Raw genomic sequence first — 17,328 nt, 5'->3', positions numbered from 1 at the left:
ATTCTCGAGGTTGACCCAAGAGGGCAAGGCGGAATGCGTGTGAGTTGATCCCCTCTTGCTTCCTTGTTTCTCTCCCCACCTCCCACCCCTTGCCACGCCCCGCTGAGAGGAGACTCAGCTGGTAGACCTGGGCTGATGACTCACTGGAGTGCAAGAAGCGGAAGCAGTATTTCTGCTCATGGTACGCGAAGCACAAGTGAAGGAATCTTGAAAAGCACCTTGAGCACCCTGCACTCCGTCCTGTAAATGCTAAGACTCAGGAGATAGGAACTCCACAGCCTCTTCTGGAAATCAATTCCAGTCTGGAAGTCCCTCTTCGGGTCTCACTGTAGAAAGGAATGCTGCTTTCTACTTTCCACTGTGCATCCCTGGGTGAAGGCTGGCTGTGCCCGAATATGGTTGTAACCTATAAGGGAACCCTGTGAATTCCACATCTTTCAGCTAGGAGAGAAGAAGAGCTGTAGGTCCGGTTCCAGGAAGCAGGACAAGCAAGAAAGTCCTATAACAGAAAGAGAGTCTCCCAGCCCTAGGCCTTGAGAAGCTTGAGCTGTTCTGCCTAGAAAGCAAATGGCAGGGAGCCATGGGAGACAATGGCACCCAAAAAAGGTGAGATTCCAGCGAGGGGACAGCATGTTCTGGCCAAGGGGCAGCATCGGGGCAGCTTAGGAGTGTGGGGAAAAGCCGGGAGAGAGCAAAAGAGGTAACAAACTGAAAAGAGAGAAGGGATGCAAACTGGGAGAGAGGACGCCGGGGAGGGTGGACAAGAGGCAGAGAGGAGAGACAGAGACATGAAAAGAAACTGAGAAACAGAGGCAGGAATTGACAGAGGCTGAGAGAGACGGGAGAGCAGGACTGGATGGGATTGCTGACAAGTGGGGAGAGAAGAAGGAGCGCTGCGCAGAAGGAACAGGAAGGAAGGAAGGAGCCCGCGTTTTGGGGGAGTTCCTGACTGAGCCCAGCCTCCTGCTCCCGCCAGGCTCCTCCCCCATGCCTGTCATTCAAGGAGCTCGGCATCCCCTCCCACCCCCCAGGGATGGGGGAAGAGAACTCGCCTCCCGCCTCCCAGCCCCACCCCCACCCCCCACCGAATCCAAAGGCTCCCGCGCCCCGGGCCCCCTAGCGCTACCCCCGGGGACTGGCTGTGCGGCCCGATAGATGGTGGGGGGCTCAGCTGGTGCGTTATCAGCCTCCTCCAGGAGCGAGTCCGAGCCACTCAGCGGCTGCCAGTCTGAGATTAGGCCCCGCGAGGGTTATTAAGCGCCGCCCTGGCCCGGACCCAGCCTCCTTTCTCTCCCTGATCTGACCAGGCTGGCAGGTGGGAGCTGGCGATAAGAAATGGGGGGCCCCGTGCGCTCTGGGGCCGGCGGTTCCGTGCTCCCAGCCCCCTGTCAGGCAGGAACATGGGGCAAGGAAGGGGGTTGGAGAGGAGGGGAAATGGGGAGGCCAGTGCTAGTCCAGCCCCTGCAGAGACCCCCCGAGGTTCTCACCGTCCTAATTCTGCCCAACTGAGGGAGCCGGCGTGGGGAGGGGGTTCTCAAGAGGCTCCTGGAGAAACCCCAGACAGAACGCCAGGGATCCTGCCCCAGGAACCTGCACAGGATGGCTCCAGCAGCTGCCAGGAAATGAGGTGAGCAAGGAGAGAAGCAGGCCTCATGGGTTAAAATCCCTCGGGTGTGAGGGGCTGGACTTCTTTTGCTGCAAGGATTGGAGGGGTGGCTCTGCCTTCAGGCCCTGTCAGGCTGGGGGCGGGGGTTGGGAAGGGAGGGACCAGGCTCACCCCCAGGAAGCAACTGGAACCCAAGATGGGAGGACATGTGGCCTCAGGCAGGGAGAATCAACCAAAAGGTCCAGACCAAGAGGCTGGAAAGGAAGGAAGGGGAGCTTGCACCTTAGTAAGGGCCTGGCCCCCTAGGAACTTTGGTCTCTCCTTCAGTAAGTGAAAAGCTGAGCTAGCCACCTGGCTCTGTCCTCTGGTCTAAACAAGGAAGTCTTCCCAGAAGAAGAGGAACCTTAGCTGGGCCAAGAAAAAGGAGTAGGCAGAGTTTCACCTGGCAGAGGTGGGGTGAGAAAGCATCAGGCACAGAAAACCACGTGAGCTAGCAAAATCCTAGAGTAGGAATCATAAGAGCAGCAGCCACCATTCATTGAGCTGAGGCCCAGAGAGGGCAAGCAACTTGACCCAGGTCACACAGCAAGGCAGGGGGAGGTCTGGGGCAAAGACCCTGCTTTTCCCGCTCTGCTTCAGCCTGCACCCTAAGCCCCAATGAGGTGAGAAAGGATAATTCTAATTTAAGATGGGTCTCCTCTAATTTAAGACCCATCTTAATTATATTTCAATGAAGGCTGGAACAGCTGATCCAGGCTGTTCGCATGAAACCTGGAACAGCAAAGAAATGGTTATAATGTAAACAAGGATGCTGTCACAGGTTGAGACAGATGGCAGAGGGAGAGCTTTGGGGCAAAGCGCTCTGCCTGCTACCCTCCTTCCCCACTCCTCTGGATTTGGGAATGTGCCTGGGTAAATCTTCTCAGGTTGTCACCCAGAGAGAGAGAGAGAAAGAGAGACAGCAGCTGTTCCCCTAACACCAACAGTCCCAGACAGGCAAGAGGCTTCCAGGGTCGGCCAACCAAATCCAGTAGGACACCTCCTCCCTCTTCTGCTTCCCGCTTCATTCCCTCCAGGACCCCCAGCCCCACCCCAAGGCCAGGAGTCAGCTAGATTTTACTCCAGCTCTGTAGTAAGACTGGCCAAGCCCTCCACAGCAGGGAAGCTGATGCTCAGAGATGACAGTGACTCTTCCAGGGTCACACAGCAAGTCAGCCCCGGACCCAGGACTTAAATCTGGGCTTCCTGAGTCTTCGCCCAAGACTCTTCTTCTCTGGCATTTCCTATGCCCAAAGTCCCCGACAGAGAGGTTGTGACAGAGGGGATAGAGCTGTAGCAATGAGAAACAATTGAACAGGCTGCAGTGCGGGGCAGATTGGAGGCGGGGATGGGGGCATGGCAGGGGAGGGAATTGCTGCAGATGGAGTAGCCCAGAATCACAGGTGTGTAGGGCAGTCAGTCTTGGCAGGGGGTTGAGGGGGGACTGGCAGGAGGGGCTCCGCCTGGAATAACAGGTAGAGGGGTGAGCCCCCGCCCCCATGGGGCCCCGCAGCATGGCCTCTGGCACCCTCCTCCTGTCCTGAGTACATGAAAGGGACCTGGACACATCTTGAAATGGACCAGCACTGGGAGCGCCCGGGAAGCCGCCCCCAGGAGGCCTCTCTTGCCTGCTCAGTCCTGGCCTCCCCTTCCTCCCCACCTCTCCCACACACGCGGGCGTAGCAGACACTCCCGCCCATGGGCGCTTGCACACTCACAGACCCTTATTTTGGACGCAGCCTGGCCCCTTCTCGGCCCCAACCGCCCTACCGGCATGGGGTGGAGGGGCAGGGGGTCTGGGTAATCCTCCAAAGCCACCATGACAGTGGCCTCCGAGGGTGATTGTCAAGACAGAAAGCAAGATTGGGCCTCCCTGGATGCCGGAGGGACTGTTCTGAGTCCTGCCACCTGCAGCCCAAGAAGTACAAAAAGTCTTTATTTCACAGAAATGCCACTTCCACGGTTCTGGGGGAGGAGCTGTGAGGCAGGACGGGCGTCCCAAGCTGACCGTCTATTCAGGAGGCTCTTCTGAGCGGGCTGGGAGAGGCCAGGGCCCCAGTGGAGCCCCAGCCTGGACACAGTCTGACCTCTGACCTTGGCTGACTGTAGTTTAGGGGAGAGTGGGGCTGGCTGGGGGTCAGAGGGCACCTCCCCTTTCGGCAGATTCCAGCACAGAGAAGGAAGCGGCTTGGGGGGCAGAGTTGGGCGTTGGTCGCAGGTGCCTGGAAGCCTCAGGGCTGGGGACCCCAGGTGATCAGGCAAGGAGGGGTCACATGGGGGTGCTCCGGACTTTGCCCTCCTCCTCGGGGACATTCTCGTAGGCGTTCTCGTGCTCATCGGACCTGAAAGAGGATGGCAGGGCCCGGGCGGTGCCATCACCGCTCCCACCCACCACCCTCCTCCCTGCCCCATCCTGCACTGTTGAGGGTAGTATCTTCCAGAATAAATGCTTGACTCCCGGAAGAGGGGGTCCCCCGGCCACATCTGGCCGGAGTCTCTCAGCAGCACAGCCCTGAATCCCATCTCCCTCCCCCATGACCCGCCCCCTCACTGCAGACCCTCGCTGCACAGTCCCCTCCCCACACCCCCACACCGGGCACCCCCACACCGGGCACCCCCACACCGACCGGGACCTCCCCCCACCAAGCCCCATGTCCCCATGGAACCCATCATCCTGTTAGCCTTTCCCCTCACTGAACCCTCCCTCTCCGCCACAAGCCCACCCTCCCCAGCCCTCCCCCAGAAGCCCCTGGCCATAAGGGCCCCCTGTGCCCTGGAACAGGACGGCAGCCCTGCCCCAACCCCTCACCTGAAGCTGGCGGCTGTCAGGGAGTACCTTCCGTCCATCCCTACCAGGACCCCGTCTGCCTTGTGTCCGGCCGTCATGACCAAGTTCTCGGGTTCCCTGCGGATGGGACACGTCGGTAGGACTCCCCAGGCCCTGACCCTCCCCGCTGTCAGTCAGACCCTGTTCCGGGTCCTGGTTCTCAGAAGCCGCAGGGTTGGAGGCCGCCCCTGCACAGGAGCCCCCGCCCCACCCCCGTCAGCAGCCTCTTCAGACCTCACTCCCTGGGCCCTCATACCCTTCTCCCTGCCCCCCTGCCGCCCTCAGGTCCGGGCCTGAGATTTGCAAAGGACTTAGATCCTAAATCCGAGGCCTCTCGCCAGCCCCCTCCCAGCCTGCGCTGCTGTTTTCGTTCTGGCTTCAGCTCAGCCTCCCAAGGGCTCAGCCGGGCCCAGGGTAGGCCCCCAATTTCTACAGGACTTTCCTTGGACGGTAGGAGCAAACATGGTCGGGGACCCCTGAAGGCAGAGCTGGGGCCAGCAGAGAAAGGAAGATTTGTCTGACCGAAAGCATCTCACCTCTTACTCAACTTTAAACCCACCGCTGCAAAGCCTCTGCTGCCCACCCCACCACAGAAACTGGTCTCACAAAGGTCACCGGTCACCCTGAAACCTGGTCAGCTTTCCTTGGACATCCCACAGACTTAATATGTCTCAAATTAAACTCAGCAGTCCCGCCCCCCAAATTCTACGCCTCCTCTTGTGTTCTCTGCCTCAGGAAACAGGCCCCAGGCAGGAACCCGGTCGCCATGCCTGACCTTCCTCCCCTTTGCCCACGGTGGCCTCCACCCCCCGGCTCCCAGGAAGCCCATGTCCCAAATGACCCTTGGACCCAGTCCCTCCTCTCCTCTCCTCTGCCACGCCTGCAGGGCAGACTCCCTGCTGGTCTCCTTGCCTACGAACTGGCCTCTTCCAACCCGTCCACCGGAGACAACCAAAGTGAATGTCAAAGCCACAAAACCTGCAAGTGCCGTAAAAACTTGTCACTGGATTCCTATCGCACCAAAGTCCAAAGTTGGCATCATTTGACACACAAGGCCCTACTGCCCTCACCGGCCTCCCCTCGGGCCTCTCCTGCCCACCCACCCAGCCACATCAGGTGGGACTGCTGCTAGCACCCAGGAGCCTCGGTGAGAGCTGGGAGAAGATGCCCTTCTGCACAGAGGCAGCCCTGCCGCAGGGTGCGTGGCCGGCCAAGCACAGGGTGGGCTGTGACTGTGCATCCTGGCCCCTCGGCTCAGGACCCCAGGTGTGCCCTCCCTCCGGCTGCAGCACTCTTCTCACCCGGCTTCTCCTGCCACTGACACGTCCTCACTCTTCAGGCTTCCGGGTACACGTGTGCCCAGGGCAACCCTCCCCGAGCGTCCCCAGCCTGCGCCCACCGCGCAACAATATCTGCCCTTTCTGATTTCTCACTTCCTGTCTGCCTTTTCTTCCAGGCCGTGAGTCTGTGAGGGCAGGAGCTGGGTCTGTCCCGCTGCCCCTCGGTACCTCCAGCCTGCAGCATAGTAGCTGAGCCTCAGGAGGGATGGGACGTCCTTCCCAGATGTCCCCACAGCTCGCGGTGAGTGATCATCGGAGCCAGGGGGGCCCACAGAGCCCCGCGTGGGAGCCAGCAGGACTGTGGACTCGGGCCTCAGTTTCCCTTCCACACAGCGAGAGGCTGGGACTCAGGGGTTGGGAGGTCCCTCTCACTGAGCCTCAAGCGGGTCCCCAGGGCCGCCCCTGCAGGGCACAGGCCTGGCACCCGGTGTGCTCGGCCAGCACTCACGGCTTGTCCCGACACCAGAAGTGGTTGACAGCGAAGGCGATGGCGACAAGAACCAGGAACACGGCCACGGCGATGAGGCCCTGCATCCAGGGCTGCAGGTTTCCCAGGCCTGCAAAGGGAGTGGGTGGGCTGCAGCCAGCTGGGCACAGCAGGGGCCATGAGAGCAGGGGGACGGAGGCGCCTCATGCCCCAAGGGGCTGCGACCTGTCCTGGGGGATATCAGCTGACTGCCCGGATCAGAGGACACATTTCTGGGGTAACAGGGATGGGAATGAGGGCCCGTCTGACCCCCCACCGAGCTGAACAAGAGATGGCGGTTTGGAGGAAGGCGGCTCAGAGAGAACAGTGGAACATGGGAGTTGGCAGAAGGGGTGAAGGGGCAAAGGAGGGGACAGGATGTGCCTGAGATCCAGCGGGTCACATGCAGGGACCCCCAGGGAGTGCCTGAGCCCCAGGGACCAAAGGGCAGCCCTGCCGGCCTGGGGTGGCTCCCCTCCTCCCCTCCTGCTCCCCCAGGCTGAGGGGAGGCCTAGCGTGGACACTGCTGGGCTGGCATCTGGAAGGTTCTGTTCTGTAACAGGCGGTTTCTCTAGTGCTGGGTACGGCGTGGGAGAGTGAGACGGGTGGGGCCACTCGGGGCTGCCACGGCTGCCCAGAAAGAAACAAAAGGAAGACTGGGATGACTGAGCTTTCCTCTGTGGGTCTTGGAAGCAAAGCCCCTTTCCAGCCACGTACCCAGGGAATCAGCACCAGAGACCAAGCCCAGGTCCTGCCTTGCCCCCTTGCTGCCTTCTGACCTCTGACACCACCTCAAACCCTCAAGGCTTCCTAGAAGCCTCTGCCCTCAAGGCCACTGACAGCCCCAAAGGGCTCCCCTCTCTCTTGAGCATCACCGCACCCCTCGAGCCAGGAGGCGGTCAGTGGAGTGAAGGAAAGGCCCAAAGCAGGCAGAGCCCCTGGGAGAGGGCAGAGGCCAATGGGAGACTCCTCTGGGCCCCTGCCTCCAGGCCAAAGCACTTCCGTCCTTAGTGCCATCCTAGGGGCCCTGAAATCTCACTCTGCCTCGTTTATACTCAAAGTTCTCCCTTGAGCCTACCCTAAAGCTCTCCTGCTGCAGTGAAGGCCCCGCCTCTTCTCTGAGCTCTCCTGGAGGCTGACAGGTATTGGGAAAGAAGAGGAAGTCTGGGAACTCTCTGGAAGGTGGCCAGGTCAGACCCCACCTATCTCCAGGGACAACAGACACAAAAGAAAGTGTGCTTGGGAGTGTTTGGAATTCATTGTTTCCCCCAGAGAAACAATGATTCAGACCTATTGCTTCCTCAGGTCAGTAGCTGCTCAGGATTGGAAGTTAAGGCTCAACCCCTGGGCCCTGCAGCCAACTCCCTCCAGATACCCCAGGGAGCACACTGTCCCCTGCCTCTCCTCACCTGGTGGCTTCTGGGGTGGGCCCAAGGAGCAAAGGGCAGAGCCAGGGGCGAGAGTCGAGTCTTATCCCTAATTGCCCTACTGTGTGACACATGCAAGTCCCTCAACCTCTCTGATCTCTAGTTTCCAGAGGGCTCCCAAGACCCAGAAACAGACATTCATCAGTACTCAGGAAACCTGAGCAAAAGAGGGGGTGCCCTGGAAGCAGCTTTGCAAGTCCCCTGTGAACCAAAGCCCCACCTGCAGATTCCCAAGGCTTTAGCTGCAGCACACAGCACAGGGTGGGGGCCGGGCCTTGGGGTGTGGTGTTTTACTTTGTGCAAAGCCCTTCCCCACCCCTGGCTTGGCGGCAATCCCGGGAGGTGGACAGGGTGTCCTCACTTTATGGGTGAAAAACTGAGTCTCAGAGGGGGTCAGAAATTTGCTCAAGGCCACAGAGCAGGAGATGAAGCTGCAACAAAAGGGCCACACTGGGGGCACCGTCCCCTCCTTAAGGAAGCTGAAACAACAAGGACTTAATCTTAACTATGAGCAAACACCTGACAGCACCGCCTCCTCCCCCGACCCAGGGAAGCCCCACCCCCACCCTCCTTGTAACCTGTGAGCCCTGCCCTCAGGACCAAACATCTCTATTCCTGCTCTTGGGGCTTGGATCCCACCTCCTGTTCCTCCTCCAAGTCCTATATCCAACACTGTCCTTGCTGCCCCCATTTCTCACTCGTGGAAAACAAGTCATAGGCAGTAGCCTGGCTTGGAAATCTCTGCCTTTAGAGGTTTCCTCTCCACTGGTCCTGCTTCCCTCTCTAAAGTGCAGATGGCAGGGAGGTGAGGGAAGCCAGAAGGCCACCCCATCCACCCCGGGGTACCAGCACCCCGCCCAGCCCTCTTCTCACCAAGGCCACAGGGGCCAGCCCAGTCCTGTGCTACCTTGTTGACAGCTGGCGGGTGGCACTGCGGCCAGCAGGCCCCACACGAGCAGGCTTTGTGTTGGCATGGCTGCAGGCAGCTTGCAGGGCTTCCCTCCGGCCACCAGGATATGGGCTCCTGGCGGTGCTGCAGGGCGTCTGTCTGTCTGTCAGTGTGTGCCTGCGATGAGCCTAGGTTCAGTTTGGCCCTGGAGGAGAGGAGCTAGTTAGAAGAGAGGGAGGGAGGGAGAGGGAGTGGAGAGGAGGTGGAGAGAAACTTCCCTCCCTCTCCTGGTAATGAGCTGCCAGGATCTGGCTTCCCCAGCCTGAGCCCAGCCCACTGGACAGGTATTCCAGGTCATGGGCCCTGGGCTGGCGAAGGAGGGGCATCTGAGGACCAGAAAGGGGTGGGGAGAGTCTGGACCTCACCTCTAAGCCCAGGGCCTCCCCAGAATTTCTGCCTGAGCTCCCCCTTCCTGGAAGTGGGGCTGGGCTCTGGAGAGGAAAATGACAACTTTGTCACTCCTGCCTTGAATGAGCTGAGTGGGCAGGGCTTCCCCGAAGGCTGTCAGCGGGATTAAGAAATTGGCTGGCTCAGGGAGGATGGGAAAAACCCAGCGGCCCGGGGAAGGCTCGAAGCTGCCCGCCTCCCCTGGCGCCTGACCTATGTCCTGTTCTCCCAGCCCCGGTGTCCGATCAGCCAAGCCAGGCCCTGCTCCTCCACTGCTGGGACAAATCCCCCGCCTTCTGTAATCCCTGGGACCAGTCCAGTGGCTCCCTAAATCCCTCTCCTCCCATAGGGACCACTTAGAAGGCGTTCAGGGCCCAGACCTCCTGGCCTGGACGAAGCCACTGCCCAGCCCAGCTGACCCGGGCCCAGTTCCACTCTCCTTCTTCGCTCCCAGTGTGGTCCCTGAAGCAGGGCCCTCATGGGCTTCCTCTCTAAAGCCCCCGGGAAGGCCTCCTTGAGCAAGATCTGGCCTTGTTCAGAGGCCTCTACACCTCAGCTCACACTCTACAATGCATCTCCACCATCTCAGCCATCCGAGGAGGGAGAAGTGGGTGCACACAGCCGCGCTGCTGGACTCCCCAGCTGAGGGTGAAGGAAAAATACCCAAGGTGGCAAAGTCCAGACTGGGACGTGGAATCCCTGGACCCTCAACCCTCACGGCTGGGAAGGTTTACTACCCCCTGGAACAGGCAAAAAGTTTCCCAAGGGTCACATGGAGTCCATCGGGCCTTCCAGGTGACCCAAGCACCTGTGGTGGCCTGGGGCGAAGGGCCCAGGAGACCAGCTGGCTGGGGGTCATGCTAGATCACATTACCCACCCCCACCCACCCTGGAGCATGCACAACTGGAGATGCTGAGAGCCCTGCTCTGCGGACACCGAGAAAGGAGCTGGCAGGCTAAGGGCCAAGTCTCAGAGAGGGAGGGTCCCCAGAAGGCGCCCGGTCAGGAAGACCCACACACACACACAGCCTCTGGGCCAGGAGACCGCCGCCTGCTGCGCACACGACCTCCTGGGCCACCCTTTCTGTTGCAGGATGGTCCTGCCAGTAGGAGCCCTCAGACGTCACCCCTCGCCCCTGCTCCCTGGAGGTGTGTGTACGTGTACGTGTGCACACGTGTGTGCAGTGGGACCCATTACCATCCAAAGATGGGGTGTCTCCAGGCGATGTAGGGGAACTTGGGAGGTTAGTGAGGCCTCCCGGACGTCTAAGCCCTGCTCCCTCCCCAACCCCGCTTGTCCTCAGAACCCTCTGGCACAAAGCCAGGCTGGAGCGGGCACAGTGGGTGTTAATGAACAGCCAGGGAATCACTGACTGGAATGTAAGGGACCGGGTTTAATTCAGCAACCATCACTGAGGCCTTCTTCAAGGGTTTTAAGCAGGAGACTCACATGGTCAGGTTTGAGAAAACCCCTCCGGACGTAGTGTGGGGAAGGGAAGGGGAGAGTAAAGATTGCAGAAAGGGACACCATGGGAAAGGAGGCTGCTACAATAGCCACAGAACGAGTGATGGGGCCTGTACCAGGGGAGTGGCAGCGGGAAGGGAACTGAACTCTACTCGGGAGGTAGAATGGATAGGCCGTGGTTGCTACCACACAGTGACAGGCTGAAAGTAGGTGCTAAGGGAAGGGTTGGAGCTGAGGGTGAGCCCCAAGTTTCTGGCTTGCGCAAGCTGCATGTACGGTGCCTTGGACAAGGCCAGGGCAAGTTTGGTGGGGCAGGGGAGAGCTGATGAGCTTAGTTGTATTGTTTTTGTGGGGCCCGTGGCCCCTCCAGACAGGGACATCCAGAGGCAGCTGGAGCCTTGGGTTTGGAGCTCAGGCACATGGTCTGGAATGGAGGTCGGAGTCATCTGGGCACGGGGGTGGGGGGGGGGGGGTGGAGGGGTGGGTGGTAACTGAGGGGGTGGGAGGAGGCAGTTCTCCCCAGGAAGTGTGTGTGTGTGTGTGTGTGTGTGTGTGTGTGTATGTGAGTGTGGGTGTATGTGGTGAGAGGAAAAGGAGGGCATGGGAGAAACCATGCAGAGGCCCAACATGTAAGATGAGGCAAGAGGAAGCAGGAGGAAGAAACCAAGAAGAGTGGGCATCCCAGCATCCCAAGAAGGAGGGACCTGAGAAGAAGTCATCAGGGAATCGTGGCTATGAGCCCCTCACTCCACCCAGTGCCGCCCCACCCCCAGGGCTGCCCGTTCTCTCCCATCTGTCCCCCAGACCCAGGTTCTGTCTCCCCCTCTTCCCTGAAGGAATTCCTGAGCCAGGCTTTGGGCATGGGGGAGGCGGGGGAGGGGATGAGCAGGAAGGACAGCAGCTGACCCCTACAGGAGAAAAACACACCTCCTGGGTCAAAGTCTCAAGCTTTAGAGCAAAACAGTTTGTTCCAGAAAAAGGGGCAAAAGGGTGGACACTTGGCTTTGAGGCTGCTCCCTGCCCCTGACCCAGTTGGGGGTGGGGGAAGTCACCTCCCCAGCTGTACGGACACAGGCCTGGGTCCCATGGAAATGAGGGGTCCCCACTGCTGGCCTGGGTTTGGCCTCAAGAACCCCACAGGGTCGGACCCTGTGTCCGCATCTCTAAGCAGCTGCTCCATCAGCTCCCTCCTGTTCCCAGCCTCAGCATTGCCACCCCGAATCATCAGCACCCTAGGTCAGGCTCACCATCTAGCCTAGACCTTATGACATCTCTCCTTAGAAAAGACAAAATGGGCCTGGGCAGTTCCCAGCGGGGGTCTCCTTCAGACCTGGCCCTGCCTGCCATTCCACTGGTTGCCAGCAGATGGCAGTGTCCCACTCCAATCCCAGACTGGTTGGGGCAGGCAGGGGGCCAGTTTGCCCCTAAAGGTTCTGCAACTTTCCCTCCCTCCAGACCCTGGGTCCCACCCACTTCCAGGGGTGGTTTGGAGGAAAGCAGGGTGGATCCTGATATATAAACAGTTCATGGCAGCGTACGCGGCATGCTCAGGGATACGATGTAAGGAAGCACAGACAAATTGTTAAGGACGCATCCTGGAAGAGGTGATGTTGGGAAAAGTTAGGTGAATTATTGAACTGAGCAGAAAGACAGCTTAGCATTCCAAGCAGAAGGTGCAGCCTGAAGAAAATCAGGGAGACACATTCAAGGAGGGGACTGCAAGCGGGTGATTTAGAGCACAGAAATAGAAGATTTTTTCATTCATTTTTATTTTTCATATCGTAGATATCTTTGCTGCAAGCCCAAGAGCCTCTGGAAACCTTGTTTTATTCATTCAAACAGATCCCGCTTAGACCCTTTGATCCATCTTAGCATTCTTAAAATAAAATCCAACTTCTTAGCCTGGGCTTGAGGCCCTCGCTTCCAGCCTCCAACGCCTCCTGCCATTTCCTAACAGTAGTCAAGCTCCTTCCAACATCCGGGCCTCCTCCACACTTGCTCTTCCCTCCTATTGGCGTGGTTGACTCTATCCTCCAAGTCTTGTCTTCAATGTCACTTTCTTCAAGAGACCTTCTTTTATCTCCCTTCTCCCCCATCTGAAGTCCATCCCCTCAAAGAGTCTCTCTCATAACACACTGCTCATTTCTTCACGGCCATCAGCACGGATTGCAATTATACATTGATTCGTGTATTTACGCATTTAATCTCTCTCCCTAGAGGGAAGGTTTCACATCTGTCTCATCCCTAGTATCCCCAGGTACCTAGTGCTGACCACAGTACCCGAGCACACACTCCACAAATATCTTATGAAACAAAATCTCTGTATATCTCTGGCTGGCAGAAAGCAGAAGCTAAGAAAATGATTGTTGAATGAATAAAAGAGTTTCACTCTATTTGGGTCCTTGTCTCTCTCTTCCATTTAGCTGTGGAGACAGGAGCCGTGTCTGAGCCATCTCTTGGTGGACAGGAGAGGACCCAGTCACCGTTCCTCTGACTGCTGGGATGAATGTGTCCAAGAGAGTGAGTCCCATCCCGAAGGTGAGCAAGCAGAGACCAAGGACCGAGTCCCCCGGGGGGCAGTCTGCAGAAGAAGTTCTAGCCCTTCCAGCTCTGGAAGGCTGTGATTCTGTGATTCCACAAACAGAAGATCATTGATTTGATTTTTGGGTTTTAAAAAGGTTCTGAGGATGGTTCAAAGACTGAAATGTAAGAGCCAGAACTATCGAACTCCTAGAAGAAAACACAGGAAATCATCTTCAGGATCTTGTTTTAGGCAATAGTTTCTTGACCATTAATCCCCAAAGCGCAAGCCACAAAAGAAAAAGTAGATAAATGTGACCTTATTAAAAGTAACAATTTTTGTGCATCAAAGTGCTTTATTATGAAAATAAAACAACAACCTACCCAATGGGAGAAGATATTTGGAAACCACATACTCAACCAGGGTATGATATCCAGAATATATAAATAAATCCTTTAATTCAACAACAAAAATACAGATGACACATTTAAAAATGAACAAAAGATATGAATAGACATTTCTCCAAAGAAGATATACAAATGGCTAAAGGCACATGAAAAGATGCTCAACATCTTTAGCCATTAGGGACGTGCAAGTCAAAACCAGAGTGAGACACCATTTCACACCCACAAGAATGATTACTAGTAGCAAAACAGAAAATCACAAGTGTTGGAAAGAATATGGAGAAATAGGTACACTCATTCATTGTTGATGAATGTAAATGGTGCAGCCACAGTGGAAGGCAGTTTGGCATTTCCTCAGAAAGTTAAGTATATGACTCAGCATATAGACCAAAAGCAGGGACTCGAACAGGTATTTGTAAATTGATGTTCATAGTGGTTTTATTTACAATTGACAAAAGATGGAAGGAACCCAAGTGTCCATCAACCAATGAAGGGATAAGCAAAATGTGGTACATGCACATAATGGAATATTATTCAGCCATAAAAAGGAATGAAGTTCTGAAACCTGTGACAACATCGATGAACTTTGAAGACATTAAGTTGAGTGAAATAAACCGGATGCAAAAGAACACATATGGTAGGATGTCACTGATGGGAAATAATTAGAATAAGCAAACTCATAGAGTTGGGGGTTATCAGGGGATGGGGTGAGGGTAGGGATGGGAAGTTAATGCTTAAAATGTAGAATTTCTAGTGAATAAAGTGAAGAGCATGGGTTGTCAGTTTGGGACTTTTTGTAAAGGGTCCTAGACTGTAAGCTCTTACAGCAGTCACATACATTCAGGAGGTGTAACTTATTTCTAAATTCTGAGATACTGAGCTGTTTGTATATAACCTGGTCTTTCCCAGAAACTTCGGGTATTTATATCACACCTGAGACTCCGAGTCGGAGCTCTAAAGCTATGAAAGTCAGCAGTATCCCATACAGGAATGGTTTAAAAAATTGAAAAGGTTTTCAGACATCAAGTACAGATATGAATGAAGCTGATCTGGATAGAACTAAGGTATACCAGAAGACTGGGTCAAGGATGATATCATCCGTACCTTAAAATTTCATCTTCTAGTGCCTGAGACTGCAGAGCTGTGTTCCAGTAGCCATGTTTCTTGAAGATGATTGTATAATGATATAGCTTTTGCAGTGTGACTGTGTGATTGTGAAAACCTTGTGTCTGATGCTCCTTTTATCTACGGTATGGACAGATGAGTAAAACATATGGATTAAAAATAAATAATAGGGGGAACAAATTTTAAAATTAAAAAAAATATATATTGTATAGATGGAAATACTAGTGGTCAGTGAGAGGGAGGGGTAAGGGGTATGTTATGTGTGTGTTTGTTCTTTTTATTTCTTTTTCTGGAGTGATGTAAATGTTATAAAAAATGATCATGGTGATGAATATACAACTATGTGATGTTATTGTGAGTTATTGATTGTACACCATGTATGGAATGTTTGTATGTTAAGAATGTATGTTCTTGTACATTGTTGTATCAATAGAAATTTAAAAAAAAAGCAATAGTTTTCAAAACAAAAAAATACTTCATCTTCTACATGAGACTAAAGAGAGAGATGTTTATTTGGTACAAACTTTATATTTTGGGTAGTACATTTCCTAGCTTAACTTGTATGGTCAGTTTAGTTGAATACCATAAGTACAGGGAATCTTAAATAGGGCATGAGGTTTTGTTGGTTTGTCCAGGTTAGTGTGCTGCCCCAATAAATCCCAGAGTGATTTGGACAGTGAATAAAGAAGAATTTGCAGGGTCCTCTTGGGGGAATGGGGAGAAAGGGGAAAAGGTTCAACTTCCCCATCTGGAGAATTTCTGATACTCTTGCAAGCAGTGGGAACAACCAGATCAATAGGCTAAGCCCCCGATCTTGGGGTTTACCCCTATGAAACTTATTCCTGCAAAGAATAGGCTAAGCCTACTTAAAATTTAGCCTCAGAGTCACCCCCAGAGAATCTCTTTTGTTGCTCAGATGTGGCCTCTCTCTTTAAGCCCACACAGCAAGGGAACTCACTGTCTTCCCCCACTATGTAGGACATGACTCCCGGGGGTGTGAATCTCCCTGGCATGGGACAAAAATCCCAGAAAGAGCTGGGACCTGGCATCAAGGGACTGAGAAAACCTTCTTGACCAAAAGTGGGAAGAGAGAAACGAGACAAAATAAAGTTTCAGTGGCTGAGAGATTTCAAACAGAATCGAGAGGTTATACTGGAGATTATTCTTACACATTATATAGATACCCCTTTTCAGTTTATGGTGTATCTGAGTGGCTAAAGGGAAGTACCTAAAATTGTAGGGCTGTGTTCCGGTAGCCTTGTTTCTTGAAGATGATTGTATGAAGATATAACGTTTACAGTGTGACTGTGTGATTGTGAAAACCTGGTGTCTGATGTTCCCTTTATCTAGGGTATGGACAAATGAGTAAAAAATTGGGGTTAAAAAATAAACAAATAATAGGGGGAACAAAGGTTAAAATATATTGGGTAGATGGAAGTACTAGTGGTCAGTGAGAGGGCAGTATGTGTGAGTTTGGTACGGTACGTATGAGTTTTTTCTTTTTTCTGGAATGATGTAAATGTTCTAAAAAATGATGATGGTGATGAATATACAACTGTGTGAGGGTATTATGGGCCGTTGATTGTACACCATGCGTGGAATGATTGGATGTTAAGTATGTTTGTGTTTATATGTTGTTTTGTCAATAAAAATTTTTTTTAAAAAAATGTAGAGTTTCTATTTGGGGTGATGGGGAAGCTTTGAAGTCTTGGTAATAGTGGTGATGGTAGCACAGCATCATGAATGTAATTAACGCCACTAAATTATATATTCAAACGTGGTTACAAAGGGAAATTTCAGGTTTTGTATATATTGCTAGAATAAATTTTTCTTTAAAAATCCGTGGAACAGTACAATACAAATAGCCCTAAGTTAAACCATGAGCTATAGTTAATATTGCAATTATAAAAATGTGCTTTCATATATTGTATCAAATATACTACCCCAATTCAAGGTATTAATAATAGGGTGGCATACGGGAACCCTGTATTTTATGCATGATTTTCCTGTTAACTCACAACTTCTCCAATAGGGAAAAGAAGGGTTGAGGAAGAAGCCTTGGTTAGAACGGTGGCGGGTCCCTCTCCTCTCAGACTCGAGGATCTCACGTACCTGACTCCCTTTCCCTTAGCACTGCCTTCATGAAGCCCAGGGACAGAATACATTCCCTGAACTTGAAAGGGGCAAACATTACATCTGCTTTTCACTAACCTCCAGTGAAATTTACTATTTCCTTCCATTAGGAATGCGTTAGTTTGTAAGCTGTCAGAATACGATATACCAGTACCGGAACGGCTTTTTAAAAGGTGAATTTAATAAGTTACAAGTTTATAGTTCTAAACCTATAAAATTGTCAAACTACAGCATCCAGGAAGAGATACCTTAATTCAAGGAGGGCAAATAGGTCAGGAACAGCTCTATCATCTGGGTAGTTACGTGGCAGGCATCTGCTGGTCCCTTGCTCCTGGGTTTCCTGGTTTCAGTCTCTGTTCCTATCGGGGTTCCTCACTTTGTTTCTTCAGGACTGACTTTCATCTCTTAGCTTCTCCTGGCTCTCTCCAGGTTCTGGCTTGCTTAACATCTCATGGCATCATCTGCCGGGCTCCAAGCATCTCCAAACAACTGTGTCTCTGTTCTTCAAATGTTGACATCTGTTCTAGTTTGCCAGCTGCCAGAATGCGACACCAGAGACAGATTGGCTTTAATAAAAGGGGATTTCTTTAGTTAACATATAGTTCTTCAGAGGAAAGGCAGCTAACTTTCAACTGAGGT

At 53.7% G+C, this 17,328-nt stretch overlaps 1 protein-coding gene and 1 long non-coding RNA gene across 3 annotated transcripts; one reads left to right on the top strand and one right to left on the bottom strand.

Moving 5' to 3' along the window:
* Positions 1-1,082: 1,082 nt before the first annotated feature.
* On the top strand, positions 1,083-5,429 carry LOC143674280 (uncharacterized). The gene is made up of 3 exons (XR_013170988.1): positions 1,083-1,627; positions 4,502-4,569; positions 4,927-5,429. It is a non-coding gene; the product is annotated as an uncharacterized LOC143674280 (long non-coding RNA).
* On the bottom strand, positions 3,509-9,130 carry PDZK1IP1 (PDZK1 interacting protein 1). Of its 2 annotated transcripts, XM_077149753.1 has the most exons (5): positions 9,020-9,130; positions 8,613-8,799; positions 6,261-6,369; positions 4,455-4,550; positions 3,509-3,987 (listed from the first exon to the last, which is right to left on the bottom strand). In XM_077149753.1, exons 2-5 carry the CDS (start codon positions 8,677-8,679, stop codon positions 3,915-3,917), a joined length of 345 nt encoding a protein of 114 aa, XP_077005868.1. In that variant the 5' UTR covers positions 8,680-8,799; positions 9,020-9,130; the 3' UTR covers positions 3,509-3,914. The 2 variants fall into 2 exon arrangements, with proteins under 2 accessions (XP_077005868.1, XP_077005867.1); XM_077149752.1 differs by lacking the exon at positions 9,020-9,130 and having other exon boundaries at positions 8,613-8,914.
* Between the last annotated feature and the right edge of the window lie 8,198 nt (positions 9,131-17,328).

This window comes from Tamandua tetradactyla, chromosome 2 (genome assembly GCF_023851605.1).
Source record: "Tamandua tetradactyla isolate mTamTet1 chromosome 2, mTamTet1.pri, whole genome shotgun sequence".
Lineage (NCBI taxonomy): Eukaryota > Metazoa > Chordata > Mammalia > Pilosa > Myrmecophagidae > Tamandua > Tamandua tetradactyla.
The sequence above is the reverse complement of the archived record's forward strand: the minus strand, read 5'-3'. Positions and strand labels throughout refer to the sequence as shown.

Excerpts from the sequence above, each read along its gene's own strand:
- PDZK1IP1 (XM_077149753.1), bottom strand. The coding sequence starts at position 8,679 with ATGCCAACACAAAGCCTGCTCGTGTGGGGCCTGCTGGCCGCAGTGCCA. Across the intron at positions 6,370-8,612 it reads ACCCGCCAGCTGTCAACAAG|GCCTGGGAAACCTGCAGCCC; the intron begins GTAGCACAGGAC and ends CTCCCTTTGCAG. Across the intron at positions 4,551-6,260 it reads TTCTGGTGTCGGGACAAGCC|GGAACCCGAGAACTTGGTCA; the intron begins GTGAGTGCTGGC and ends TCCCATCCGCAG.